The sequence below is a fragment of the Apodemus sylvaticus genome, chromosome 10 (genome assembly GCF_947179515.1).
Source record: "Apodemus sylvaticus chromosome 10, mApoSyl1.1, whole genome shotgun sequence".
In the NCBI taxonomy this organism is placed as follows: Eukaryota; Metazoa; Chordata; class Mammalia; order Rodentia; family Muridae; genus Apodemus; species Apodemus sylvaticus.
In genome coordinates, this window is record NC_067481.1 from 66,716,930 (window position 1) to 66,743,902 (window position 26,973).

The 26,973-nt window shown below is 46.6% G+C and overlaps 2 protein-coding genes across 11 annotated transcripts; both read right to left on the reverse strand.

Annotated features, from left to right (window-relative positions):
- Positions 1 to 391: 391 nt before the first annotated feature.
- LOC127695462 (immunity-related GTPase family M protein 1-like) lies at positions 392 to 25,835 on the reverse strand. 8 transcript variants are annotated; one of them, XM_052197642.1, is made up of 4 exons: positions 25,796 to 25,835; positions 9,166 to 9,244; positions 8,253 to 8,318; positions 392 to 3,623 (listed from the first exon to the last, which is right to left on the reverse strand). In XM_052197642.1, exons 3-4 carry the CDS (start codon positions 8,295 to 8,297, stop codon positions 2,403 to 2,405), a joined length of 1,266 nt encoding a protein of 421 aa, XP_052053602.1. In that variant the 5' UTR covers positions 8,298 to 8,318; positions 9,166 to 9,244; positions 25,796 to 25,835; the 3' UTR covers positions 392 to 2,402. The 8 variants fall into 8 exon arrangements, with proteins under 8 accessions (XP_052053602.1, XP_052053604.1, XP_052053601.1 ...); XM_052197644.1 differs by lacking the exon at positions 25,796 to 25,835 and adding an exon at positions 9,736 to 9,948 and having other exon boundaries at positions 8,277 to 8,318; XM_052197641.1 differs by lacking the exon at positions 25,796 to 25,835 and adding an exon at positions 9,736 to 9,948.
- Positions 18,937 to 25,894, reverse strand: LOC127695461 (immunity-related GTPase family M protein-like). Of its 3 annotated transcripts, none has more exons than XM_052197639.1 (4): positions 25,796 to 25,894; positions 24,150 to 24,250; positions 23,821 to 24,051; positions 18,937 to 20,614 (listed from the first exon to the last, which is right to left on the reverse strand). In XM_052197639.1, the coding sequence occupies exons 3-4, from the start codon at positions 23,857 to 23,859 to the stop codon at positions 19,319 to 19,321; spliced, it is 1,335 nt and encodes a 444-aa protein (XP_052053599.1). In that variant the 5' UTR covers positions 23,860 to 24,051; positions 24,150 to 24,250; positions 25,796 to 25,894; the 3' UTR covers positions 18,937 to 19,318. The 3 variants fall into 3 exon arrangements, with proteins under 3 accessions (XP_052053599.1, XP_052053600.1, XP_052053598.1); XM_052197640.1 differs by lacking the exon at positions 24,150 to 24,250 and adding an exon at positions 25,532 to 25,674; XM_052197638.1 differs by lacking the exon at positions 24,150 to 24,250.
- Positions 25,895 to 26,973: the final 1,079 nt, after the last annotated feature.

Here is a 26,973-nt window from a genome sequence, read left to right on the forward strand (position 1 = left end):
ATATATTGCCAGGCAATGGTGGTGCATACCGTTAATCCCAGCACTTGGGAGGCAAAAGTAGGCAGATCTCTGAGTTCAAGGCCAGCCTGGTCTACCAAGTTTCAGGACAGCCAGGGGCTACACAGAGAAACCTTATCTCAAAACAGAGAAACTTGTCTAGAAACACACACTCATATATGACATATATAAGATATATATCATATATATGTTTTTTAAAATCCATTAAAATTTTAAAATGTTATATATAAAATCCTTTTTAAATCAATTATTAAAAACATTTGGGGGAATGCTGCAGGAAGAGTTTTGTGGGTAAAGAGAAGGGTAGGGTGATGGAAATACAGTGTTCATATATGAAGTTATAAAAAAATGAAGAACAAAAATAATACATCTATTTATATAATATACTGTGATTTTTATTCCCTCATAAAGATCAACACTACATGTATGTTACATACAATACATATGTGTATGATGAATATATAATATCGTGTACATATATTTCTGTTTCTGTATATAGATAGGTATGTACATACAACCAGCAAAGAGAATATCTATGTCTATGATCTACGACACAGAGAATTCACACCCAGCCTCTCCAGCCAGATCATTGTCAGTTTCCTCAGTGCTGGGGTCAGGTGAGATTCCCTGTGACCAACACATGCAACCTTAGAAGAGCTTTGTAAGAGCAAGCTCACCTTCTCACAGGCAACATACTGGAGCAGCATCTATACCATAAACGTGACCTCAAGCATCATTTCCGAGTACATATGTGCATCATAAGGATGACAGACAAAACCTCTGTGACTTCTCTGCAGACCTTCCCTTGAGTCCATGGGACCACGTTAACACAAGAACGAGCAGGTGGAAGGTGAGTCTTACAGAACCTGGCTCACCCCCAGTCCCAACACTGTGAGACGTCTTAGTCCATTCTGTCCTTACCCACAGTATATAAAGTAAGCCCATCTCTTACATTTAAGTGACACTTTTTTGTAAAGTGTCTGTGCTAGCAAGATGATATAGTTGGTGCATTTTTTTTCTCCTCTACAAATAAAATTGTCATTTTCTTTCTGTCTCAAAATAGATTTTATTTCTTTCTGGGTATCAAAAGATAGCCTTCCATGTGCTAGGAAAACACTGTACTACTAAGCCACACCCAACCTTCTTCCAACTATAAAATATATATTTTTTTATATATTTTATAAAATATATATATAAAACTCCTATATACCCTGACTGCCTGTGTGGTTAATACTGGTTGTCAGTTTGGCAGGATATAGAATCACTATGGAAAGAGACCTGTGGGCCTAATATGAGGGAGATTCTAGACTTGGTTCATGAAGGTTGGAAGAGCCTCTCTGAATGTGGATGGTATCATTCTATAGTCTGGGATCTTGGACTGAACGAAAAGGAGAACCTGTACCAAAGAGCCCTATTCCTCTGCTTCATGACTGTGGACACACGGGACCAGCTGCTCCATGCTCCCATTGTGATGACTTTCAGCTGTAATGGGCTGCAATGGCAAACTATGCGCCCAAACTAAACGCTCCTGTGTGACGTTGGAAGTGGGAAAGTATTTAGTGTTCTGACAAGGAGGTGAAAGGGGAGAAGGGTGAAAGGACAGAGGTTTGAGACAGAGAAGTTGGGCTGACAGGACTGATGTCTATCTAGAACAGGGCTGAGAGAAAGGGACATAGAGGGGCACCTGTCTTAAACAAACACAAAGCCACACAAACAGATTGAAACGGGAGAATTCTGTAGGGAAGGGAGAAAGGTCAGTTGTGTGTCTGAATGGGGGTGCAGCCTGCAGAGTTAGGGGTGGCTGAAGATGACTGGGAGCCCAGAGTGTGAGGGGCCATGACTAGTCATGATACCATTGCCACCATCGAGGGTAATGTAGGGTACTGAGCATCCTTCTGTTCAGCAGTATGTGAATCCCATTACTAGTAGTATGAGAGTTAATTCCCTTATCCTCTTTACAGATGGGAGGAAGGGTCTCTGCTGGCCATGCTTTTCAGACAAAAGCCAAAGACAAGCTCTTCCCCAATCATTAAGGGATACTCCATCTCCAGAGTCAGGAAAGAAAAGAGAGAAAAGAGATATGAGCAAACCAAGAGACCTCTAAGAGGAACTACATTAATAATAGGCTCTAAGGTGAGCATGTGTTAACCGTGAAATTCCAAGCAATTAAAAAGGGGACATTTCTCCTATATTGGGATCCCAGATACTTCAGTTAGTAAAAACAAACGAGTGGTACAGAGCAAAATCCATTATGGTACCTCCTGAGAGGGATACCCATTAAGAAAGGCAGCCTATTAACCTCAAGGAACTTGGACCCCCATGGCGGGGTTAGCTCAACTGGAGGTATACATAGGTCATGGGGCTGAAGAGAAGACCTCAGTTGTCTAGACCTTCCAATGAAAAATGGAGTCTTTCAGGATTTCCAACAGAACGTTCTTGGCTTTGCCAGCAGTCTCATCAAGTACAACTTTCTGTTGCATATATCTACGGTGAGGAGGGTAAATACAGCACTGCATGTGGTTAAAACCTGTAGAGACAAGCCCTCTTCCAAAGTGAAACAACCCACCCCATGTCCAACCATCTTGTTGGTACCTCTGCATGTCCTGGGACTCCGTGCTAGTCGTGAAGTATGTATCCGGCTTCCCTATTTTCAGAGCCACCTGGTGGAGAGATTCATCATGCACACCAAAGATTTTTTGGAAGACTTTCCAACACTCTATCGAGTTATTTGGGTCCAAGATTTCTAAATCACTTTGTAGGCGGTCTGTATCTATGCTCTTTTTAATGGATTCTACTCTCTCATTAATAGTCCTCTCACAGATTTGGTAAAGGGTTTCTAAGAGACCATGGTACTTGATATCAGAGAGGTCTTTTTGCAATGTCTCCCTAAGCTTTGGGAAGTCGTATGATTCAGGCTTAAGGATGGATACCAGGAACAGGTGGGGTTCCTTTACTTCCTCCTTCCGGAGATTCTCCTGGATATTCCTTTGGATATTCTGCAGCAGCTGGGGTTCAGGGATGGTACTTGTGCTGAGGTCCCTGTCCAGCTTGGTCCAGACGACATAGAACCTCTTTCTCATCCTCTGCATGGCTTTGGCCAGCTTCACATGATTGGCGCTGAACTGCTCAGAAGCGATGATGATGATAAGTTCATATGTGCTGATCTGCATCTCATCCAGGTAGCTCTCCACGCTCTGGGCTGTGGCCCCTAAGCCAGGCAGGTCCCACAGCTCCACATCAGGAAAGTGGGAGGAGGAGTAACAGGCTGGTTTCTGGGTGGTCCTCACCACCCCAGTGGGAGCTGAATCCTCCTCTTCATGCCCAATGACCCTAAGGGCATTGATGAAGGATGACATGCCATTGCCAGAGTCCCCGGTCACAGCGATCTTCATTGTGGTTCTGGGAACTTTCTGTACTATCTCTTTAACTATAGAGACCACTTCCACCATATTCCCACTTGCCACAGCAGTCTCAAGACTCTTAACGACTTCTACAGATAAAACACTGCTGCCTTTGGGGATGAAGACAGCATTGGAGAAGTATGCAAATTGTTTATCCTCGGACGACCCAACTGTCTCTTCCATGTTAGTATGCAATGGAGCAACCTGCAATTACATTGAAAAAGAGTTAGGATGGCTGTGAACACAGGCACTCACTGGAAACACTGTTCCTTGTCAAGGCTTTCAGATCCACAGCCTGTCCTATGCCAAGACCTGCTCCTTACAGAGCTAGCTGAGCACTCCTGTCCATGGGCACGGTCTTGGAGGGCAAGGATAGCCCTACAGCTGTTACTGCAGCAGTAAACCCCAAAGCTGAGCACTGGAATGTCAGGCCAGTCTCTCACTGGGTACAAATGTCCATGCTCCTGGTTGCCTGAGCTATGCAGAGGAAGTGTACTCAGAGCAGGGAACAGCCTATGCCAGCTCCCACCCAGAGGACCCAGCGAGTCTTCAGTTCACACACCCACAGTGGCTATTTGCTCTAGCTGCATTCTGAAAAGTGTACTTCCTTTCCCCAGTGACATTCAGTAGTAATGGTGTGGTGGTTTGTATATGCTTGGCCCAAGGAGTGGCACTATTAGAGGATGTGGCCTTGGAGTAAGTGTGTCACTGTTGGTGTGGACTATAAGACTCTCATCCTAGCTGCCTGGAAGCCAGTATTCTGCTAGCAGCCTTCAGGTGAAGGTGTAGAGCCCTCAGCTCCTCCTGAACCATGCCTGCCTGGATGCTACCATGCTCCTGCCTTGATAATGGACTGAACCTCTGAGCCTGTAAGCCAGCCCCAATTAAATGTTGTCCTTGATAAGGCTTGCCTTGGTCATGGTGTCTGTTCACAGCAGTAAAAACCTAAGACTAATGGCATAAGGAATACATGGCTACAGCAAATGCATAGCTATCGGCTTCAACAGCAAAGTCACATGGTTTCCAAATGATTTCATTAGGGGCTGGAGAGGGGACAGCTCAGCAGGTAAGAGCACTGGCCGTTCGTGCAAAAGACCTGGGCTTGGCTCCCAGCACCCACATGGTGGCTCACAACCACCTATAACTCCAGTTCCAGGGATCCCCAAGCGCTCTTCTGGACTCCAAGACTCTTTGTATGCACATGTGCACATAGAGACACTCAGGAACACATACATATAAAATAAATCTTTAATTCCATCAGGGCTGTAAAGATGGCTCAGCGGTTAAAAGCACTGGCTGTTCTTCCAGAGGTCCTGAGTTCAATTCCCAGCAAACACACGGTGACTCACAACCATCTATAATGGGATCTGATGCCCTCTTCTGGCACACAGATGTACATATAGATAGAACACTCAGATGCACATAAAATAAAAATTCCATCAATCCTCAACCAGCGTGTGGGTTGTCTGTTACCACTGCTGCTATTCTTATTAAATTACAGAGTGAAATTCTTCTGTGAACATCTTCCTTTTTGTTTTTATTAGTATATATATTTTTGTTTGTTTTGAGACAGGGTTTCTCCATGTAGACTGTGCTGGAACTTGTTCTATAGACCAGGCTGGCCCCAAACTCAAGAGGTATGCCTGCCTCTGCCTCCTTAATGCTGGGATTAAAGGTGTGCTCCACTACACTTAGCATTTTTAGTATATGTTAATGATACATATGCTGGGTTTTATTATGACATTTGCATCCATGTATGTCACACATTTTCTTAAAGATTTATTTATCTTATGAATATGAGTATACTGTTGCTGTCTTCAGACACACCGGAAGAGGGCTGTGAGCCACCTTGTGGTTTCTGGAAGAGCAGTCAGTGCTCTAAACCACCAAGCCATCTCTCCAGCCCACATCACACATTTTTATTATAGTCTCCCTCCCCCCCCCACACACCTTGTTAACCTTTCTAGACCTCCTCATCCCAGTGATCTCTTTCCTCTTCCCAACCTGTCCCACTTGTACTTTTATGGCTAGTTTTTAGTATTTTGCGTTTGGTTTGATTTTTCTTTTCTTCTGTGACCCAGTGAGTTTCCTTGACTCTTGACAAAACCATGACTGAGAATAGGCCTACAGCAGCACACGCACCCTATCAGTGGCTACAGGGGCTCAAGGAAATGTCTCTCCCTCCTTCATTAACCACTAACTATGTGCAAATCCTCAGGGAGGTGTGCGACCTCACCAGGCCATCCCCTTTCTATGACAAGATGCCAGCAGGCCCAGTCGCGTGGTGATCTTGTACAAGTAACCACACAGCTGCAATAGTTTCAAAAGGGCAATGGCCACGTTATGTCCAGAATTCAGCATTTCACGCATGCATGCACTCACACATATTCGCGCATGTGCACACACACACACACAAACACGCGTGCAAACACACATTTCCTCCAGTTTTTACTTCTGGAGTAAAAACTTCCCATGTCTTCTTCTAAGAGATTCCTTGAGTCATGGAGGGGCCAATATGGAGATATAGATGGTGCCAATCATAATGGAGCATGCAATCCTATTTTTGTTGACTAAATTTTTGTCATGAGACTGAATGTATTTTGTGGGGCAGGATTGGGAAAGACTATCCACCCCGAGGATGGAGGACGTGGGGCTCAAGAATCAAAGGCACTTACTGCCCTTTTGTAAGATGTCAGTTTGATTCCCAGTACCCGTACCAGGTGACTCACAATCTCCTGTAACTCCAGTTCCAGGGGGCCTGACAGCCTCTTCTGGTCTCCTGGGGCTGTATACAAATGTGCACAGCCCCCACACAGAGACACATATACACACAACCAAAAACAATAAAGAGCTGGGCGTGGTGGTGCATTCCTTTAGTCCTAGCACTCAAAGGCAGAAGCACAAGAGTATGTATGAGTTCCACACTAAACAGTGAGGGCTACACTTTTCTCAAAAAAAAATATATATATATATATATGTGTGTGTGTGTATAATATATATATGTGTATGTATATATATATATATTAAGATGGAGGGTGCCATACAAGGCACTTATAGGTAAGCCAAAAAAAACCCACCACCTTCCATAAACTAGAGTGTCGGCCTTCTGGAGTGTGAGGACAGGACTCCAACCATTTCACAGGACTACCCCAACTCTCAAGAAGCAAGCCGGCAGCAAGCACCTTATCTCGATGTTCTCAGATGAAGGCCTTGGGTGGGACAGGTGTATGCAGCTCCACTTGCTCCTGATTACCACGTTCCCTCACAATTTCATTCTCTTGGTTTGTGTGCATTTGAAACTCAGCACCATATATTTGAAATTTTTCCTGAGTCTCACAAAGCTCTTGTGTCCTTTAAGGAGCTCCCTGCCAGCCAGCACTTGGGAGGCAGAGGTCGGCAGATCTCTGAGCTGGAGGCTAGCCTAGTCTAGAGTGAATTCTAGGACAGCCAGGGCTACACAGTGAAGCCCTGTCTCAAAAACAAACAAAAACTAAAAATAAATAAAAATAAATAAAGCAAAAACCAACAACAACAAAAACACCAACCCCCTGTTCCCATGCCCCAAAGGAGCTACCTTCCAGATTTACTCATGGGGTCCCAAGAAAGTACTAGACTTGTGCCCAGGTGTCCACCCAGGAAATCCAGGGCTCTTCAGTCTGGAAGGTGCTTCTTGGGCACCCTTAAGTCTTCTGGTACAGATTTTTGCCCTCCATGTTCTCAGTAGGAACATCCTCTGCCTCCCTTGCTTTCTGGGATGGGCTGTCCTGCCTTCAGCCAGCACTGCTCCCCACACTCCACTCCCTCTCCTCAGCTCCTCAACCCTGGGGGCCTGGCTTTAGTCTCCACGTGGAGAGAGTAGGCTGGCATCCCCTCCTGAGTCTCCAGAGGCGCTGGCTCAGTGAATTGTGGGCAACTTCCTAAGTCCCTAGTTGTATGCAGATTATCGGATCAGTTGCTTTTCTCATCCCTCTGACAAACCTCCACAAGGAGGAGTCCTGTAGTGCAGTTCATTTGGACAGCCTCGGGAACCGTGGCACAGACAAGGCTCTGGGAGGCCATCAGCGTTTTGGCCTGGAGTTCAAGTGGCCTCACACTTCCCTATTTGAGGGTCCTGTCCTGCCTCTGGTTTACCCCTTGTCACATGGGTCAGGCATCCGTGACAACGAGGAGAACACCGTCCTGGCTTCTGAAGTGACCCCAACAAGGAAACTCACTGGAGAGGGACAGCCAGGGCTGGGAGGAGAGCCAGACCATGCCAGCCATAACTCAGAAATCTAATGTACTCATACAGAGAGGTGCACTTCATAGAAGCCAGGGCGTGTGAACACACACTCTCCTCACGTGTTGTGCCATATGATTCACCAAGGTTACATGTTAGTCTGTTACTCTACTGGATTCAATTGACTGAAAAGTGTTTTGTTTGTTTTATTTTTGCTTTCATTTTTCCTTTTTTTTTTTTTTTTTAAATAAGAGTCTCTCTACATAGCCATGGCTGTTCTGGAACTCACTCTAGAGAGCAGGCTCACAAAGATCCACCTGCCTCTGCCTCCTGAGAGCTGAGACTAACAGCATGTGCCAGTCCTCCCAGAGACTTGTGTTTTATTGTATTTATTCCAATCGTACAACTTTACTAAAATGTTCCTGATAACCCGCCAAAATTTCATGCCTTACGTAAAACAAACCAAAAACTATGGGTAATAGGGGGAGCGATATCTCGTAAGCATCCGTGATGGCGCATTCCAGTTGTCAGTTTGATTGCACCACAGCATGCCCAGGGTATCAGTGCGGCACTCAGTTAAGTATACGAGTCAGGGTATTTCCGGAGAGGATTACCTGGGAGGCAGGGGGGAGACTCACCCTGGAAGCAGGCATCACCATCTTGTGGACTGGAGTCCAGAGCTAGTTTAAAAAGACAGAGAGGCTTTCAGCCTTGGAAACCGTCACTTTCATCCGCTAAGCCAGCTCACTGGCCCATAACCCATTCTTCTATGCGATTATTATAGACTAATAAATCACATGCATTTTAAAATGTAAAACATAGTCTAATATGTGACTAATATTAGCCCCTGCTAGTCTAAAACTGGCTATAGAAACTTGAACTGAATCTTCTGCCCCCAATTCCTAAGTCCAATGCTTTACAAGTGTGAGCCACCTGACCCAGCAAAATTATGCAAACCGTGAAAACTCTTATGGAAAGACTGACTATAAAGTACTCCACACAGTTCATTCTTCATCCAGCAACCCTGAGGCCTCCATGAGAGGGGCTTCCAGAGATGTGGGAACCAGCCAAAACTAGTTGTGGATCTGAACAGGCAAGGACCTTTGTGAACACAGACCCTACAGGACCCTCAACCCCACCATTTATCACCATTGCTCTTTATCACTTCACCATTGTGGAGGCCCTGAGAATTTCCAGGTGTTATTGGTTCCCAGAAAGGGTGACGATCCACCCCATGGTCAGTGGGAGCAGCCTTGGGTCCAGCATGCTTTGAGTAGGTAGTGTTCAAAGTGTCTCCTCCACACACCGTAATAATCTATGAAGGACTGAGCTGGTGCCTGAGGTGTGCCAGGTTTTCTAAAGCAGATGAAATATTTGAACTGGTTTGTCTTGGTTTTATTTTTATTTTATTTACTTATTTATTTATTTACTTTTGGTTTTTGGACTTTCAGTTTTGTTTCGTTGGTTGGTTAGTTGGTTTGGTTTGGTTTGTTAGTTTGTTTTAAAAGGGCCCACGACATGGCTTACCAAGAAAACACAGCAGCCACCAAGCCTGACGACGTGAGTTCAGTTGTGGAAGGAGAGACTCAGCTCTGTGAGTTGCCCTCTGACCGTCACATACAGACACATATACAATAAATAAATACTTGTAAAAATAATTGAACTGAGAATTATACAAAAAGTTTCTTAGGAGCTCAGTCTTTCAAGTCCCAGTCTCCACTTGCTCTGAATAAAGAATCACTGTGTTTACATTTTCCCGGACATCCAGATGTTGCCTGTGAGAGGTTCTGATCCTGTACTCTGGCCAGTAACTGAGAGCCTGAGTAAAATCCCACCTGTTTTCTCATAACTAGCCCCATCAGGAAACCCACAAACCCAGGGATATGCAGGTACAAACGGGCACGGTGCTTCTCTCTGGCAGACTGGAAGGGACTGGATTCAGCCAGAGACTGGACGCTCTGGTCCTGAAGACAGTGCAGGAGAGTGCCGGCAGCACACGGTGCCCCCCAGGGGTACACCTGACCCCAGGGGAACACCTGACCCCGGGCTCCCCTGCCCTGAGCAGGTTTATAGGCCAAGTAGGAGCCCCTCGCCTACCTGCTCAGAAGCCTTACAAAGCTGCAATCCAGGCCCAGGACGGTCAGGAGGGAGAGAACAGAAGTGCGGAGGGGCAGGGTCGTGTGGGCAAGAGCGATCGGAAGAGGCAGGAGCAGCCGAAGGGCAGCCTGAGCTTCTGGGTTCCTCTCAGACCCTGCTCCACCCTGGCCCTTGAAGCAGCTCCCCAACTTCTAGGCTGAGCCCTGCCTGCCACCACCCCCCTCCGAGGGGAGGGGCCTGCTGCCCTGACAGCTTTCAGTTTCAGTTCCTGGAAATGGCTAGTTTTCAGGATTTAGAGCTCAAACTCCACATTCTTCTTCAGGAAGGGAGGAGCTCTGCCGGATGTCCAGGCATGGAACCGTGCCATCCAGACTGCGGTCAGAGCTGCCTAACCTGACCCCTGCTGCCTTGCTTCCAGGAGCCCCTCTTGCTCAGATGATGGCAGCTAAGCCTGGGAGATGCCCATCTTCAGACCCAGTGAGTTCCAGCACTTAGAGGATGATTGGGTCCGAGAATCGCTGAAGGAAGACCCCAGACTCAAATAGTATGTAAAAGAAAAGAGCTTTTTTTTCTGCAGAAATTACTAGCATTCAGAGGTCAAACATTCATCAAAATGGCAGCGGCCTGAGGTGCTTTTATGCAGGGCTAGGGGAATTTTCCAGAAGGGTTAGGTAACCTCTAATATGATCAGTAGGAGGCAAAGCAGTGACATCAGTACAATTTTGATTGGCTACAATGTTAACTTCATTATATTTGGTGAGACTTTGAGGAATTTCAGACACCAGCTCAGTTCTGGCCTTGGTTTCTCCCCCAGCCAAATGTCCCAAGGGCTGGCTCAGCCCCGGACTTACCCTCCCTAAGTGAGGGTCAGCCCTGACCTAGGCGTAGTGTCAGTGGTTTCCTCTGAGGAGCCCAGTGTGCTTCCCAAGGGGAGTTGAAATATTTTATTCCCAAGGTTCTTATTTCTTGGTGGACCTCTCAAGAGCAGCAGACCCTTCACGAGGCTGCTCCTTGTGACTGTTCTCCTTGTGCACCTGTTCACTTGCTCCTGCCTACCTGGAGGCCCTTCTAGTCTACCCTGTCAATCTACCCTATCTCCAGTGTGGCTGGCCTCATATCACTCGTGATTCCTCAGAGTTCAGGAGACACAGTACCTGGCTCCCCCTTGCCCTGCGTTATTGATGACCTTGGAAGTAGAGGCCTGTAATTATTGAGCCGATATCCCGATTTCACACCATAGCCAGTCCAGGTCTGGGGGTTTCAGGGCAAGGCTCATTAAAGAACCCATTACTGCCAGATCCTGAGGGTATCCTGTGGCCCACATGTGACAAGACTGCCTTCTATCAGTCCCTGGCTTCCTTTTCCCTCACTTTTCATGAGACACCTGCACTGTCCCAAGATGCTGTTCCGATTCCCTTGATGCCTGGTTTCCCCTTTCCGGAACAGCACAGCCTCTGGAGCACCCAGCCCAGCACTGGGGGTCCTTTCTCTGGTCATGCCTCTCCAGGCCAGCAGCTCCTGCCTCACACCTACCCAAGTAGTTCACCTCTACGCACATGTCTTGGGCCCAAAGTAGGTCAACTGAGTCAGCAGAAAAATATTAAAAGCAGAGGCTGGAGACTGCAGTCATTACTACTGCCTGTGAACTCCCTAAGAGCCCTGTAAGCTCTCCACAGATCTCCTGTCCTCATTCCAATCTGAGAGTTGCAGATGGGCATGACCATGCACTTGGGGACGATTCACAGTGAATGTTACTAATTTTTGCAACTAATGCATGTTAATAATTAGGGCTGGGATGTGCACATGCATGGACACACACACACACACACACACACACACCTTTACCTGGGGTTGAGAGTGGCTTGAGAAATGCCTGAACAATAAGAGCACTCACTTGCTCTTCCAGAGAACCTGAGTCCAGTTCTCAGCAGCCATGTCAGGCAGCTCACGCCTGCCTATAATTCCAGATGGCCTCCGAAGGCATCCCCCACACTCCCATACTCACAGCATACACAGATATGCATGCAAAAATAAAACAATTCTTCTTTTTTAAAATCTGTGTTGGCAGATGCCATGCAGGAAGAGCTGCAGTGGGACAAGTGAGCTCCCTGGAGATGGCCCACCATCTTGGTGGGCTGCGATGGGTTTGCTCTGGTGAGGCACAGCTCCAGAGACTTCATCCCAGGATTGCTTCTTGCTACTGATATACTGTCTCATGTAGGTCATTTTCATACTCATTTATTTGGCTTGGTGTGAATGGACACTGGAACATCCTCACAGCCTAGCTGGTGTGATTACTTCCTGGGTGACAGCCCACCTTATTGGGCAGATTACCTCCAGACCAACATGAAGATGAATTAATGACTTTAAAGAGTTCCTGGTTTGTTTGGTTTTTTGTTTGTTTGTTTGTTTTGGTTTTATGGTTTTGGGTTTTTTTTGGTTTTTTTGGATTTGTTTTATTTTTGTTTTTGTTTTTGAGACAGGGTTTCTCTGTATAGCCCTGGCTATCCTGGAACTCACTTTGTAGACCAGGCTGGCCTCAAATTCAGAAATCCGCCTGCCTCTGCCTCCCAGAGTGCTGGGATTACAGGAGTGCGCCACCACTGCCTGGCTGAGTTCCTGTTTTGATTCAAATAATTTTCTTCTTTATTTCTTTTTAATTTTTTTTTATTATTTGTAAGTACACTGTATCTGTCTTCAGACACACCAGAAGAGGGCATCAGATCTCATTATGGATGGTTGTGAGCCACCATGTGGTTGCTGGGATTTGAACTCAGGACCTTTGGAAGAGCAGTCAGTGCTCTTAACCTCTGAGCCATCTCTCCAGGAAGGCTCAAATAATTTTAAGATGAAAGTTTAAAGGAGATGGTTTTAGTTGTTTTGCCAGAAAGATGTAATAAAATTAGAATCAAGAATAGAATAACCTGGAAGAGATTCGCCATGCTTCAGAGGAAGAAGGAACCATCAGTGATGTGATATTGGGGGTGCAGGGTGGCCATTGGCCACTTCTCTGACTGGGCCAGAGATCAGAAACGCAACTAAGAATGTTCATGCTGGAGTTACTTCTTTGAACATCATAAAAATGAAGAAACTCAGCCATTAGGATGGAAGAACCCCAAGCCAGATGCAAGCCTTACACAGGACCAAGATGTAACAGCTGGGTTCCCAGTTTTGAGCTACCATCAACTGTCAACCAGGCGAAAGAACTGTTTAAAGCCCAATCTGGACCTAAAATAATGGAAGTTCCAGCAACCACCGCATAAAGAACTAAAGTGACTCTGTCCATTCAGAGAACTGTAAGAAAAATCATTACTGATGTCAGTGGAGACGCTCTGTTGGCGATAGGAAACAATAGTTATGTATTGCTGCCATAAAGAAAATAAAAACCTGCATATCTGTTACTTAGAAAAAGAAAAAATAGAAATGCCCCCCTCACAGAATAGTAACTAAAGGCTGCATAATGAGGAATGCAATGAGCTTTCATATATTGCACTACAAAGAGAGAAATGGGCTTGGCACAGATTTGTGATCAAGGAAAAACATTCATTCTAGGTCAGGTCCAAGGATGAGGCCACAGGTGTGCACTATGATAAAGCAAGGCCATGGGAGAATGTTGCTTTGAACTTACAATGAGTTTATAGAATGAAACACTGCTTTGAACTATCAACATCCTTCTGAACTCCCCTTTGTGTAACATTTTGTCTATGATGTAACTTTTTCTTAAAAGTAGAGAACTTTTTGTCTAAAAAGCTACAAAAAAAACTGAAAGCAATCAAGTTTTGGTGTAGCCCTTTCCGATTCATCCAGTGTGCTTTTGCCTGTACGCCTGACTTACTTTTTTTCTCTTTTCTCACTGGCTCAGAAAGAGTTAACCAACTCCACTAGACAGAGAAAGTGAAGAACCCAAGTAGCTCAGCTCCTTTTTTATAATCCCCCCCCCCCACACACACACCACCCTGCTATCAGCTGGAGTTAAACTGCCAAAAGCCATCCAGCTCTGGACCCCTGATTAGCAAGAGAGAGTTAAACAGCCAGAAGCCTTTTGGCCCCAGAATAGCAAGAGACAGTTAAATTACCCTTGGCCCCAAGGCAGAGACACCCTGCCCCACTACTTTCCTCAGTTACTTGAAAGTCCAAGTCCAAAAGGCTTTCAGTACTATGTAAGGCATTTGTAGCCAGGAGAAAGGGCAAGAAAACAATTATAGCTGAGTGGCATAAATATAACAAAACATAAAGCTAACAGGGTGACCCCAGAAGTTAGCTTTCAGCTGCTTTGAGGAGAAACTGCAAATGCCAATAAGGAAAAACTTCGTGCCCAGGTGACCAAACAGCTGAGGGACAAAATTAGAAAAGAATCCAGCCCAGGCTGCTAAATGTACTCTGGTACCACGTGAGGGACAGACAGGGCTCCTCCTGGGTAAGTCCCTCTCAAAGAGGACTGTGCTGTGCTGTAGACCTGCAGTCTGGACAGTGCCTGTGCCCAAACCAGAGGGCACATATATATGTACCACCCTTGGGGCTCTGAGTGAGGCTATGGCCGTGCAGTGACTGCTGAGACTAGAAGGTATGTAAGTATTCCCTGCCTTGTCCTGGGGCAGACTGGATTCACACTCTCCAGTACACCCACTGGATCAAACCATATAGTTTGTGACTCATTGTCTTAGTTAGGACTTCCAAGGCTGTGAAGAGACACCAAGACCAAGGCAGCTCTTATAAAGGACAATATTTATTGGAGCTAGCTTACAGGTTCAGCGGTTCAGTCAAGGCAGGAAGCATGGCAGCATCCAGGTAGGCATGGCGCTGGAGTCTATATTGTGTTCCAAAGGTGAACAGGAGAAAACTGCTGCCTTCCAGACAGCTAGGAAGAGGGTCACAAAGCCCACCCCGACAGTGACACACTTCCTCCAACAAGGCCACACCCACTCCAACAAGGTCACACCCCGTCAATAGTGCCACTCCCTCGGTTAAGCACATTCGAACCACCATACCCTGGACCTCAAAGGCACTGTCTCCACACTCTTCAGGAAAAATTGAGAAAATCAAAAGTTGACTGTCCACAAGCCTGGAGACATGACTCAATAATTAATGTCATTTGGTGCTCTTCCAGAAGTCTAGCGGTTAGTTGCCAAGCACCCACAGCAGGCAGCGCACAACTGTCTGTAACTCTAGCTCTAGAGTCCAGCACTTTCTTCTGGCATCTGTGGGTACTTGTGTACGCACACGCGCGCGCGCGCGCGCGCACACACACACACACACACACACACACACGCGCGCGCGCATGAAAGGAGAAAGAGAAAGAGAGTTTAAGTTATTGTCTAAGAGTAGTCCTAACTCATAGCATCATTTTCAGAATTAAACATATAACAGAAACTCTCAGAAGTTGGTGACAAGGACATGAGCATGGTCTCTGCACCTTGTTTCCTTGAATCATGAAGGATTCCAGGTAACAGGTTGCAGATGAGGACCTGGGCTGTCAGACTGAGGTGTTTCCTATCGCCCCACCTCCACCCCCACCCCCTGAGGTCAGAGTGGACCCTCCTCCAAGACCACCACACACGTCAAGTAATTAAGAATGTAATTACTGGCAGAATGAAGTGATACATGCCTTTAATGTCAGCAATTTGGAGACAGAGGCAGATGAATCTTGTTTAGTTCAAGGCCAGCATGGTCTATATAGAGAGTTTCAGGACAGCCAGGGCTCACATAGTGAGACCCTGTCTCAGACAAACAAACAAAAAGTCTGTAACTACCCCAAGCACACACTTCCTTTTGCAGATAAGCAATATGTCTGTCCCATAAAGGACTTCTGGGAGGTTGGGGGTGTGCCTCAGTTGGCAAGGTGTTTGCCCTGGTACTCACAAAGCCCAGGAGTCCATCCTCATACTGCATAAAACTGGGCACACTTGTAACTGCACATTTGAGAGATGTAGGCAGGAAGATCAGAAATTTGAGATCATTCTCAGCTATATCCTAGCTAGGATACACAAGACTGTCTCAAAGCAGCTGCAGCAGCAGCAGCAGCAAAAAGAAGAAAAGCAACTTCTGAATGCTTCAGATCAGGGACAGCCCAGCTGAAGACACGTGGAAGCAGAGCTGAAACCTCTTTCCATCTTCTATGTCCTCCATAGTCGGATAGCCAGCTGGTGACTACACTGGGTGTTCAGCATCCCAGTATAGCCTGGAGCCTTTTTCAGGGTGAGCTTTTAAGTACAAAAGCTGTATCCTGGGTTAACATACTTCAGTTAACAAGAACAGTTAGCCAGAAGTGGAACAGCAGAAGCCAAAAAGCAAGGTTCATTTAACATTTAGAGATGTTGCCAGAACTGTGGACTTTGATGGATTAGGTCTTTGTTTTCTTTTTGGCAGGTGGTACTGTCTACTGCTGAGTGTTACAGCCTGAATGGTGCTTCCATCATGGAGTCAGTTGTGCTAAGGTCTGGGTGGGGCCTGATACAACTTCCACCTACATGTAACACACATGCGTGTGAGCATACCCACACCCTGTGCTGGCTGGTTTTGTGTGTCAACTCAACACAGGCTGGAGTTATCACAGAGAAAGGAGCTTTAGTTGGGGAAGTGCCTCCATGAGATCCAGCTATGGGGCATTTTCTCAATTAGTGATCAAGGAGGGAGGACTCCCTGTGGGTGGTACCATCTCTGGGATGGTAGTTTGGGATTCTATAAGAGAGCAGGTTGAACAAGCAGGGGAAGCAAGCCAGTAAGAAACATCCCTCCATGATCTCTGCATCAGCTCCTGCTTCCTGACCTGCTTGAGTTCCAGTCCTGACTTCCTTTAGTGATGAACAGCAATGTGGAAATGTAAGCTGAATTAACCCTTTCTTCCCCAACTTGCTTCTTGGTCATGATGTTTGTGCAGGAATATAAACCCTGACTAAGACAAATTGGTACCAGTATAGTGGGGTATTCCTATGACAATCTGACCATGTTTTGGGGAGGACTGTGAAAGGACTTTGGAACCTTAACTTAGAAGAGCCATTTGGTGTTAAAAGCCCTGTGGGATGTTGTGTAGAAGCTTGGAAGATAATATTGAGAACAGTGCAGAGGCCTGGCTTGTGAAATTTCAGAGGGAAGATTAAAGACTCTTATGAGGGCCATTGCTATTTTGATTGTGAAGATTCTGTGGTTTTGGTTAGCTAGGGCTGAAGAATCAGCTGAGATAAACAAGATACTAGAACTACTAAAGTGAAACCTTTGCATTACTGGAACTATTGATGCTGGTTAGTTGGAGCTAAGAAATTAGTGGTGATTAAGAAGGCACCAGCATCATTGAGGTGAAACCTTCTAGGAAGTGTTTTCTGAGAGCACAGACGCTGTGTTCCAGTGATAGCCAAGGTTGTACCTTGTGCTGTGGCTTGACTTGGTAATGTGTAAGAGTCACCCAGGTAGTACTGGTTTTGAAGGCATGAAGGGGTCATGAAGAACAGCTGAGACTTTAATTAGCCATAGAAGGCCATTGGTGAAGGTGCAGCCTCAGTTGCAATTGATGGCCCAGGACTGAAGGGGTCAGGCAAAGGAGCTGAGGCTTGGTGCCATGAAGAGAGCCTGTGAGAGGCTATTGGTGAAGCCTAATTAAAGCGGAAGACAGCAGTGTTTTGGAGATGCCAGTGCCATGAATGACCACCAAGAACAGCAGCAGCAGTGGAGCACAAGCAGCTGGAGCCTAGAAGACAAGGTGTGTGCTACAAAGGGGAAGTGACCCAAGCCCTTGGAGGAGCCCAGAAGATCGTGATTGGGTCCCAGACATTGGACAGCTGGACTTTGATTTTTGCTTTTGATTATGGCTGTGCCCTGATATTTTCCCCTCTAGAGGAAAGTATTTTAGTGGAGCCCACAATTAAGAAACTTTAGTTTTTTGTTTTGTTTCGTTTTTTGTTTTTCGATTTTTCGAGACAAAGACTTTGAATTTTTAAAGGACTTTGAACTTGAAAAGATATTGGACATTTTAAAGGGAATCATACTTTTAATATGTAAAGACTGTGGGACTTTTAAAGTTATTTAGATCTTGGGGATGAATAAGAAAGTACGGGTTGAGCCTTAATAGTGATGTGTTTGTGTGTCAAGTTAACAAGGGGTCAGTTGTGCTGGCTGGTTTTGTGTGTCAACTTGACACAGGCTGGAGTTATCACAGAGAAAGGAGCTTTAGTTGGGGAAGTGCCTCCATGAGATCCAGCTGTGGGGCATTTTTCTCAATTAGTGATCAAGAAGGGAACCCCCCCCCCCCCCGTGAGTGGTACAATCCCCATCCCTGGGCTGGTAGTCTTGGGTTCTATAAGAGGGCAGACTGAGCAAGCCAGGGGAAGCAAGTCAGTAAGAGAGATCCCTCCACAGCCTCTGCATCAGCTCCTGCTTCCTGACCTGCTTGAGTTCCAGTCCTGACTTCCTTTAGTGATGAACAGCAATGTGGAAATGTAAGCTAAATTAACCCTTTCTTCCCCAACTTGCTTCTTGGTCATGATGTTTTGTGCAGGAATAGAAACCCTAAGACACACACACACACACACACACACACACAGGAGATGTGCCCTCATGAAAGACAATTAGGTCCTGTCATCATTGCTTTAGGAAGGGACCAATCATGTTCTTAGCAGTTCAACTGCTTTCCTTAAGGACAGGTGTTTGAAAAAGGAGAAGCTTTGTCTCTGGATCTTTGGTGCTTCTGGCCTCTTTCACATGCTTGATGGATCCTCCCTGGGAATTCCCAGGCTATAGAACCATGAATTAATAAACCATATTTGCTTTTATATTACATAAACACAGTTGTTTTGTTGGAACATCAGAAAATAGACTAAGAAGTTGATGCCCAGACCTTGAAGCCTCTTCCCTATGCTGATATAGAGCTCGACTCCCCTGAACACTGATCACATGTTTCAAAGACATCTTTAGCGGGCCAACGATATGGCTCAGTGGGTAAAGGTGCTTGCTGCCAAGCCTGATGAGGTGAGTTCAGTCCCCAGAACCTATATGATGGAAGGAAAAAACTGACTCTACGTGCTGTGGAATGCAGGCAACCACACACCTGCACTCACACGTGCATACACACAGGCACAACAAGCAGTAGATTTTAAGGGACAGTCACCATCACCCTCTCTCTTCCCTCCAAATTTGTAAGTGCCATGCTGTGCCAGTTGAGTCGCCACCAAGGGGTATCTGGAGAAAGGTAAAGATAAGAAGGAAACAGTATTGATGAAGGCAGCTTTAATGTTTTAGGGAGAAAGAGATTTAACTTAGATTTATTTATTTATTATTTGTAAGTACACTGAAGCTGTCTTCAGACACCCCAGAAGAGGGCATCAGATCCCATTACGGATGGTTGTGAGCCACCATATGGGTGCTGGGATTTGAACTCAGGACCTTCAGAAGAGCAGTCAGTGCTCTTAACCGCTGAGCCATCTCTCCAGCCCCAAAAAGATTAAATTTAAACACTCATCACAATGAAGACTGAAAGCATAACAATCTAGGAACTGAACTAGGAAAGCCTGGCTCACTGTCTCAGCAAATTCTTGCACTTTTAAGCATTATTAAGCATTATTGCAAGCTACAACCCTCACTTTCTAGTGAATAGCTAGGGCTCTAAGCAAAAAGACCCTGAGGCAGCCTGAATTCCACTTGAGGGTAAGCCAGACCCTTCCCAAATGATTTCAGGAGGGAGGGTAGAGTCCTTTAGAGCTCTCCTCAGGGTGGCCTTGGTGTTCTCAGCAACTATTTCGATGACGAGCTTGTGCCTCTGGTGCCTGAAGTATTGGATGATGAAGTTCCACAAACCAAACCACCATGAGCTTCCAAGAACACCGAGGAACACTTTCACAGCAACACACATCATCAGCCTCAGTCTCCTATCCATCTTGAGCAAGTCCTGGAATTGCAAGGCCCTGGAGCCCACCTCCAGCCTCCCAGTACTCTGAGCTCCCCGCAGAAATGACTCATCATTCACACCAAAGAACTTCTGGTAGGTTTCAAGAGCCCTCTCCAGGTCAGCCATATCAGATGCAGGGCGGAAAGGTGCCTCCAGCTGTTTCATGAGCATCTGATCCTCCTTCAGAGAGGACGCCTTATTGCTGATGCACCTGTCGCAGACTTGAGAAAGGGTCTCTAAGGGATCTCTGTACCTGATGTTGAAGAAGTCGCTTTGCAGTGTGTTTCTAACCTCTGGGAAATCGTGAAAAGATGGACTGAAGCAGGATACCAGGAATAGCGGGGGTTCCCTCACCTGACCCTTCTGGAGATTCTCCTGGATATTCCTTTGGATATTCTGCAGCAGCTGGGGTTCAGGGAAGGTACTTGTGCTGAGGTCCCTGTCCAGCTTGGTCCAGACGACATAGAACCTCTTTCTCATCCTCTGCATGGCTTTGGCCAGCTTCACATGATTGGCGCTGAACTGCTCAGAAGCGATGATGATGATAAGATCATATGTGCTGATCTGCAGCTCATCCAGGTAGCTCTCCACACTCTGGGCTGTGGCCCCTAAGCCAGGCAGGTCCCACAGCTCCACATCGGGAAAGTGGGAGGAGGAGTAACAGGCTGGTTTCTGGGTGGTCCTCACCACCCCAGTGGGAGCTGAATCCTCCTCTTCATGCCCAATGAGCCTAAGGGCATTGATGAAGGATGACATGCCATTGCCAGAGTCCCCTGTCACAGCGATCTTTACTGTGTATCTAGACTTACTCTGCATTTCATCTTTGACTATGCACACCACTTTCTGTAAATCCCCCTCTGCCACTGCCTTACCAATTTTCTCAATGACTTCTGGAGAGGAAGAGTTCTGGCTGGTGTAGAACAACTCATTGTCAGAGATGGACTTAGATGATGGGCTGATGAGCAGCTTGAGAGATTTTGCCATGTTTATGAAAAGTGTAAAAGTCTGCAGAAGAGAAGAGACAGAGAGTCAGACTCAGGATGACCCAGGAATCCATAGAAGTCACATAGCCCAGCCATGGCTTTCAGATCTGCCACCAGAGACAGCAAAGGTCCCTCACTTGAACAGAACATGTTCCCTCCTCTGGGATGGGGCTGCTCTCTAGCTGCGTATCTCTTCACACTGCTCACCTTGCAGATGGACTGGAGAACCAAATGTTCAAGGGTTGGAAAGGTGGCTAGGGAGTAAGAGAGAGCACTGGCTGCTCTTCCAGAGGTCCTGAGTTCAATTCCCAGCAACAACATGGTGGCTCACAACCATCTGTAATGGGATCTGATGCCCTCTTCTGACACACGAGTGCATATACAGATCAAGCACTCATATACATAAACAAATCTTAAAAAAGAAAATCAAATATTCAGCTGGTGGCGCACACCTTGGATCCCAGCTCCGAGGGGGCAGAAGCAGGTAGATCTCTGTGAGTTCAAGGCCAATCTGGCCAACAAATGCTGGCCAACAAATGCTATCTAGTAAGACCCTGCCTCCAAAAAGAGATTAATTTTGTGTATTTGTATGTGTCTGCCTAGACACACACACACACACGCGCGCGCGTGTGTGTGTGTGTGTGTGTGTGTGTGTGTGTGTGTGTGTGTGTGGTATGTGTGAAGGCCAAGGGTCAACCTTGACTGCCTTTCCTCAGGAGACAAAGTTTGCTTTGTTTGTCCTTTATTTTTTATTTGTGTGGGTGTTTTTGTGTATGTGTGGATTTGTGTGCCACACTTGTATCTGACACTTTTGGAAGCCAGTACGAGGTGCCAGGAATTGAATCCTTGCCGTCAGAAAGAGAAGCCTGTGCTCTTCCTGTTGAGCCTTCTTGCCATCCCTTGTTTATTAGGACAGAGTTTCTCACTGGAACCTGTGGTTCACTGTTGGACATAACCCTGTGGCCATCAGTCACACATAGGACCAGGCCCCTAGTATTCTGGCTGGACTCCACCCCCACAGTCACCTGGCAACAGCCAGGTAACCCAGCCCACTGTAAAAGGGGCTGCCACCCCCTCCTAGCTCTCTTGCTTTTCTCTCTTGCCCTTACGCTCTTGTCCCCCTGTGCCCCCATTCTTTCCCACTCTTTCTACATGGTCATGGCCAGCTCTCACCCCTCTATCTTCCTTTCTTCTCTATCTCTTTTCTTTTCCTACTTCTCTATAATAAAGCTTTGAATCCATGAGCTGCCTCTTATCAAAACCTGCCGTATAGGAGCAGTGAAACAGGTTTTCTCTACAGTTCACTGATGATGTTAGATTTGGTTAGCCAGGCAGCCCCTGAGATCTTACTGACTCCATATCCCAGCACTGGGATTACACACCCAGCTTTTTGTTGTTGTTGTGGTGGTGGTGGTGGTGGTTGGTTGGGTTGGGTTGGGTTTGGTTTGGTTTTTTTCTAGACAGGGTCTTACTATTTAGCCCTGACTGCCCTGGAACTCACTATATAGACCATGGTCTTTTTTTCTTTTTCATTCTGTTTGTTTTTCGAGAAAACTGACAGACAGAGAGGCATGGCCGCCACGTGAAGGAACCGGGAGAGCGCAGCCAGAGCGGTGGGTCCAGAGCAGCTAAAACAGAAGCCAGAATTTAGTAAGTTGTAACAAAGAATTATGGGTAGAAGGGAGATTCTATCAGTCATGGAGGTCAGGCAGTGGCCCTGCTACTGTGCTGCCTATGGCTTATCAAAACACGACGGCTGTGGGCGTGTCTCTCATTCAGGAGCACAAGCCATTGAGGCGGGGAGCGAACACGTCGCCAGGAATTATCAATTATCTCAACAGGCCTTCTTCACAGAGCCACCATACCAGGGATTGTTGGAACACAGAATTTGGGGAAACCTTAATCTGTCTTCCAGAATCATGGTCAAATGGCTCCAGAACAAACTATCCCTTATTTCCTTAAGAAAAGGAAATTTCTATCTATTAAAATGATCAGATGGCACCTTGAGCCAATAGAAAAGCTTCCCCCAGCTTGTCTCTCTGATGTATCTACTAATGTGTTTTAAATTTACCTTGATTTAGGATTTGTTGTTGTTGTTGTTGTGTAAAACTATAAAAACCTTGTCTGCAGCTTCCACGTTAGAACATGAATGTGGGGGAACCTAAATCTCTATTCCTAGGCCATGGAAACTCAAAATGGCTCCAGAATAAGCAACCTCTTGTTTCATTCAGAGAGAGAGAGAGAGAGAGAGAGAGAGAGAGAGAGAGACCCCAAGAGATGTTATTCAGTTGATAAAAGTATTCGCCTAACACACATGAAGCGCTGGGTTCAGAGTCCCTAGTGCCACAGAAAACTGGGCATGTGTCATATGCTTGTTTTGCCAGAACTTAGGAGCTAGAAGCAGCAGGAAGAGAAAATTAAAGGCATCCTCAACTACACAGTAAGTTTGAAGCTAGCCTAGACTACAGGAGACGCTGTCTCAATAAATAAATAAATAAATAAATAAATAAATAAATAAATAAATAAATAAATAATCCTTTCTGTGTGTATCATCACCGACATTTTAAAACCTCACATCAGCCAGATGTGGTGGTGAATGCCCTTCATCCTAGCAGAGGCAGGTGAAGCTCTGAGTTCAAGGCCAGCCTGATGTACAGAGTTCCAGGACAGTCAGGGCTACACAGAGGAACCCTGGTTCAAAAATAAATTAAAAAAATAGACAAGCAAATAAATACATAAAACCTCCCACACCCAAGACCATCTCTTTGATTCACATAGCGTATACCTGTTGCGTGAAGAGCTCCCAGCCGGATCTACTCCTTGGAATCCCATGAAGGACAACTTTCCTGTCCTTACACTGAAGAGCCCAGTGTCTGACCCAAAAGGCCACCATTCTACCTGTGAGATCACTTCCAGGGAACAACTTCTGAGTGTTGATTAGTTCCCTGTGGTGCCCCCTCCCCTGCCCCAATTCTCTCCTGGGGTGGCCTCTCTCCTCAGTCTCCTGGGACGCTCCCTCCCTTTGTCCCCTTCCTGAGGTGAGTCCAGCTCTACTCCCAAAACACTGCCTGCTGCTACTTAGCCAGTGGCAGGGCTAGACCTCAGCATGGAAGGGATCAGCCAAGAGCCCCAACCTGTGTTTGAAGACCCACGCGGCTCCCTGCAAGCCCCACAAGTTTCTCAAGTCTCCATTTTCTGATCATGCATCGGGCAAACCATGCTACCCACCTTCCACATCGTTTGTGGCAACTTCATGACTAAATCCATGGGACACTCCCAACTCAGCTCTCTGGGGTCCGTCTGTGAGAATGCTCTGTAGTCTCAACCAAAGTGGCTGGGCTGGTGTTCCTCTGGTTCTTTCTTCTCCCTTCAACTTTATGGACTATGGAAGTCTACGTCTGTGGACCTGAACTTTGTGGGTCTGTTACAGGCCTTGTGATCTTTACTTTTCTTCAGAACCTATTAAAGAAATGATATTACAACACCTGATGACAGATGGGGAAATAGATTGCTAGAAATCACAAGGAGCCCTTTCTGCCATCTTTCCGTGAGCTCACCGTGGTGCCTATGCCCTGGCTGGTGCTCTCAAGAGCAGCAACAATGCCGAGAAGAGAGGCAGGTCCTCATCAAGCCGCGCTGCCAGGGCACCGCTCGGGTCCTAACAGATGATGAAGCAAAGCTACATCGGCGAATTTTAAATCATTGATAATCACAGAGCTAGGACCATTGTGGACCCCAAAGGCAGGCTGAACAAGTGCACCCTGGATCAGCCCTGGATTTGATGTGCAGCTCAAGGACCTAGAGAAATAGCAGAACAATCTGCTCCCATCCGGTCAGTGTGGCTTCATCATACTAGACCATGAAGAAGCAGGATGAAAACACCCAGGAGGGGAAACCCTGGGATTCTTTTTATAGAGATGTAAAACATAAATAAAAAGCCTCCGTGGAATGTTCAAAAAACAAAAAGACAGAAAGACAAAGAATGAAAAAAAAAAGGAAGGAAGAGAAGAAAGAAGTCTTGAATGACACAAAGCAGTTCCTGGTCACTCTTCTGATTATCTAATGCTGACTACAATCCTCTATAAAGATCCGGATCTCTCTAAATACTCTGGGGAAAGGCGATAAGAGATGGCCCAATGAGGAAAGCACTTGCCTCACAAGCAGGAGTTTGAATCCCTGGCATCCACTTAAAAGCCAGATTCAATACTCATGCCTAAAATACCCTAGCTGGGGAGGTGGGGATCGGAGATATCCCAGAGCGCTTGCTGGCCGGCCAGCCAGTCTAGCCGAGAGGTTCATTGAGAGATTCTATTTCAATACAATAAAACCAACTGCTGAGTGACTGAAGAATACATCCTGACTCAGCCTCTGGATTATGCACACATACACACAGGCACTGGCATGCACACACACAGTCACACACACACAGTCACACACACACACACACAAATGCAGTAGTCCCACACCTGCACAAAAAGGTCATAGTCACACACACACACACACACACACACACACACACACACAAATGCAGTAGTCCCACACCTGCACAAAAAGGTCATATTCGCAGTTTACGTGGCAGCCCCTTTGGTCTACTCTATGTTACTATGCTCTGTCCAGTTGCGTTTTGTTATATTCTCTTCCAAAAGATTAAATGCTGGTAGCCTGGTAAAGAACCAGCGTCTCCAATGCAGATAAAATGCCCAACTGAGGTAGGCAAAAAGCTCCCTTACAAACCCAGACTTCCAAGCCAGGAATCCTGGTCCCTGTGTGCTGCACATGAAGAATAGATCCTGGTCCCTGTGTGCTGCACATGAAGAATAGATGCATGTTACACAATTCCAAGACGTTCTAACATTGCCTGTGGGGTGTTCTGATCCTAGACTCTGGCCCTAGAGGGAACATCAAAACAGTGGCCAAGAGAATATAAATAAAATCTCACCTGCTTTCTTTAAACTAGGCTTCTTCAGAAGGCCCAGAAACCCAGGGATATGCTGGTAAAATGGGGCAAATTGCCTCTCTGCTGGGTGGGTTGGAAGGGCTTGATTCAGCCAAAACACCAAAAACACCAGGCACTCTGTGGTCCTGAAGACAATGCAGGAGAGTGCCTGCAGCACAGGGTCCCCCCCCCCCCCAGGGGAACACCTGACCCCGGGCTCCCCTGCCCTGAGCAGGTTTATAGGCCAAGCAGGAGCCCCTCACCTACCTGCTCAGAAGCCTTACAAAGCTGCAATCCAGGCCCAGGATGGTCAGAAGGGAGAGAACAGAAGTGTGGAGGGGCAGGGTTGTGTGGGCAAGAACGATCAGAAGAGGCAGGAGCAGTTGAAGTGCAGCCTGAGCTCCTGGGTTCCTCTCAGACCCTGCTCTATCTTGGCCCTGAAGCAGCTCCCCAACTTCTAGGCTGAGCCCTGCCTGCCACCACCCCCACCTCCGAGGGGAGGGGCCTGCTGCCCTCACAGCTTTCAGTTTCAGTTCCTGGAAATGGCTAGTTTTCAGGATTTAGCAGCTCAGACTCCACTTTCTTCTTCAAGAAGGGAGGAGGTCTGCCAGATAAACAGGTGTGGAGGTCATAAGTCGGCCCTGGAACCGTGCCATCCAGACTGATCCAGACTTCGGTCAGAGCTGCTTGATTTCACCCTGCTGCCCCCCCTCCCAGTACCCCTCTTGATAATGGCACCCTGTTGAGACCCAGGGAAACTGATCCTTGAAGAACTACTCCACCCTCAATGCTGCTCCTTGGGGCTTCTGTCACTTAGCATTTGTCTACTCCCTCCCTACCCCTCAGATCAGAGGCACAAATCCCACCAACTAGGAAACCTCTCTGCCCTGCTCTAATCCTGTCTTCTGGCCAGGATCAAGGCATGTGGTCCCAACAAATATGCCACCTTTAAGTGGTCTCCTTCTGCCCATGGGTTTCTCTGAATTCAGGAAAAATTAAAAACAAAACAAAAAATGAACAAACAAAAAACACACTCTCCTCTATATGCTCAGGTGCCTCTTTGGGGGCAACATCTTTGTGCACAGCGATACAGTGATACAGTGATGCCCTGGACCTCTGAGTGCCCAGGTAAAGAGGAATGGATTAGTTTTCCCGTGTTGCTGCTTAAAGGGGTGAGGCTGAGACTGGCAGTGGCTGGTAGTGTGTGTGCTCATCAGCAGAGTCTGAGCACCCTGGGCTGCCCCGGCTGACATTTTCTGACCTGGCCTTTCAGTTTCACTCACTGCCCCTGACATCCCATCTCCCTCCCTCCCCCTACTTTCAATATTTGCATTCAATACTTGCATGCGTGTACATGAGCCTCTGAGGTCAGAGGAGAGTGTTAGTGAAAGGGCTTAAGCAAAACCCATGCTGTTTCTCATCCGAAGTCACAGCGCCAAATGAAG

Coding starts and splice junctions, on each gene's coding strand:
- LOC127695461 (XM_052197638.1), bottom strand. CDS start 23,859: ATGGATTTAGTCATGAAGTTGCCACAAACGATGTGGAAG. Junction 20,615..23,820: donor TGCCACAAACGATGTGGAAG/GTGGGTAGCATG, acceptor TCTCTTCTGCAG/ACTTTTACACTTTTCATAAA.
- LOC127695462 (XM_052197642.1), bottom strand. CDS start 8,297: ATGGTGATGCCTGCTTCCAGGGTGAGTCTCCCCCCTGCCTCCCAG. Junction 3,624..8,252: donor GTCTCCCCCCTGCCTCCCAG/GTAATCCTCTCC, acceptor ATGTAATTGCAG/GTTGCTCCATTGCATACTAA.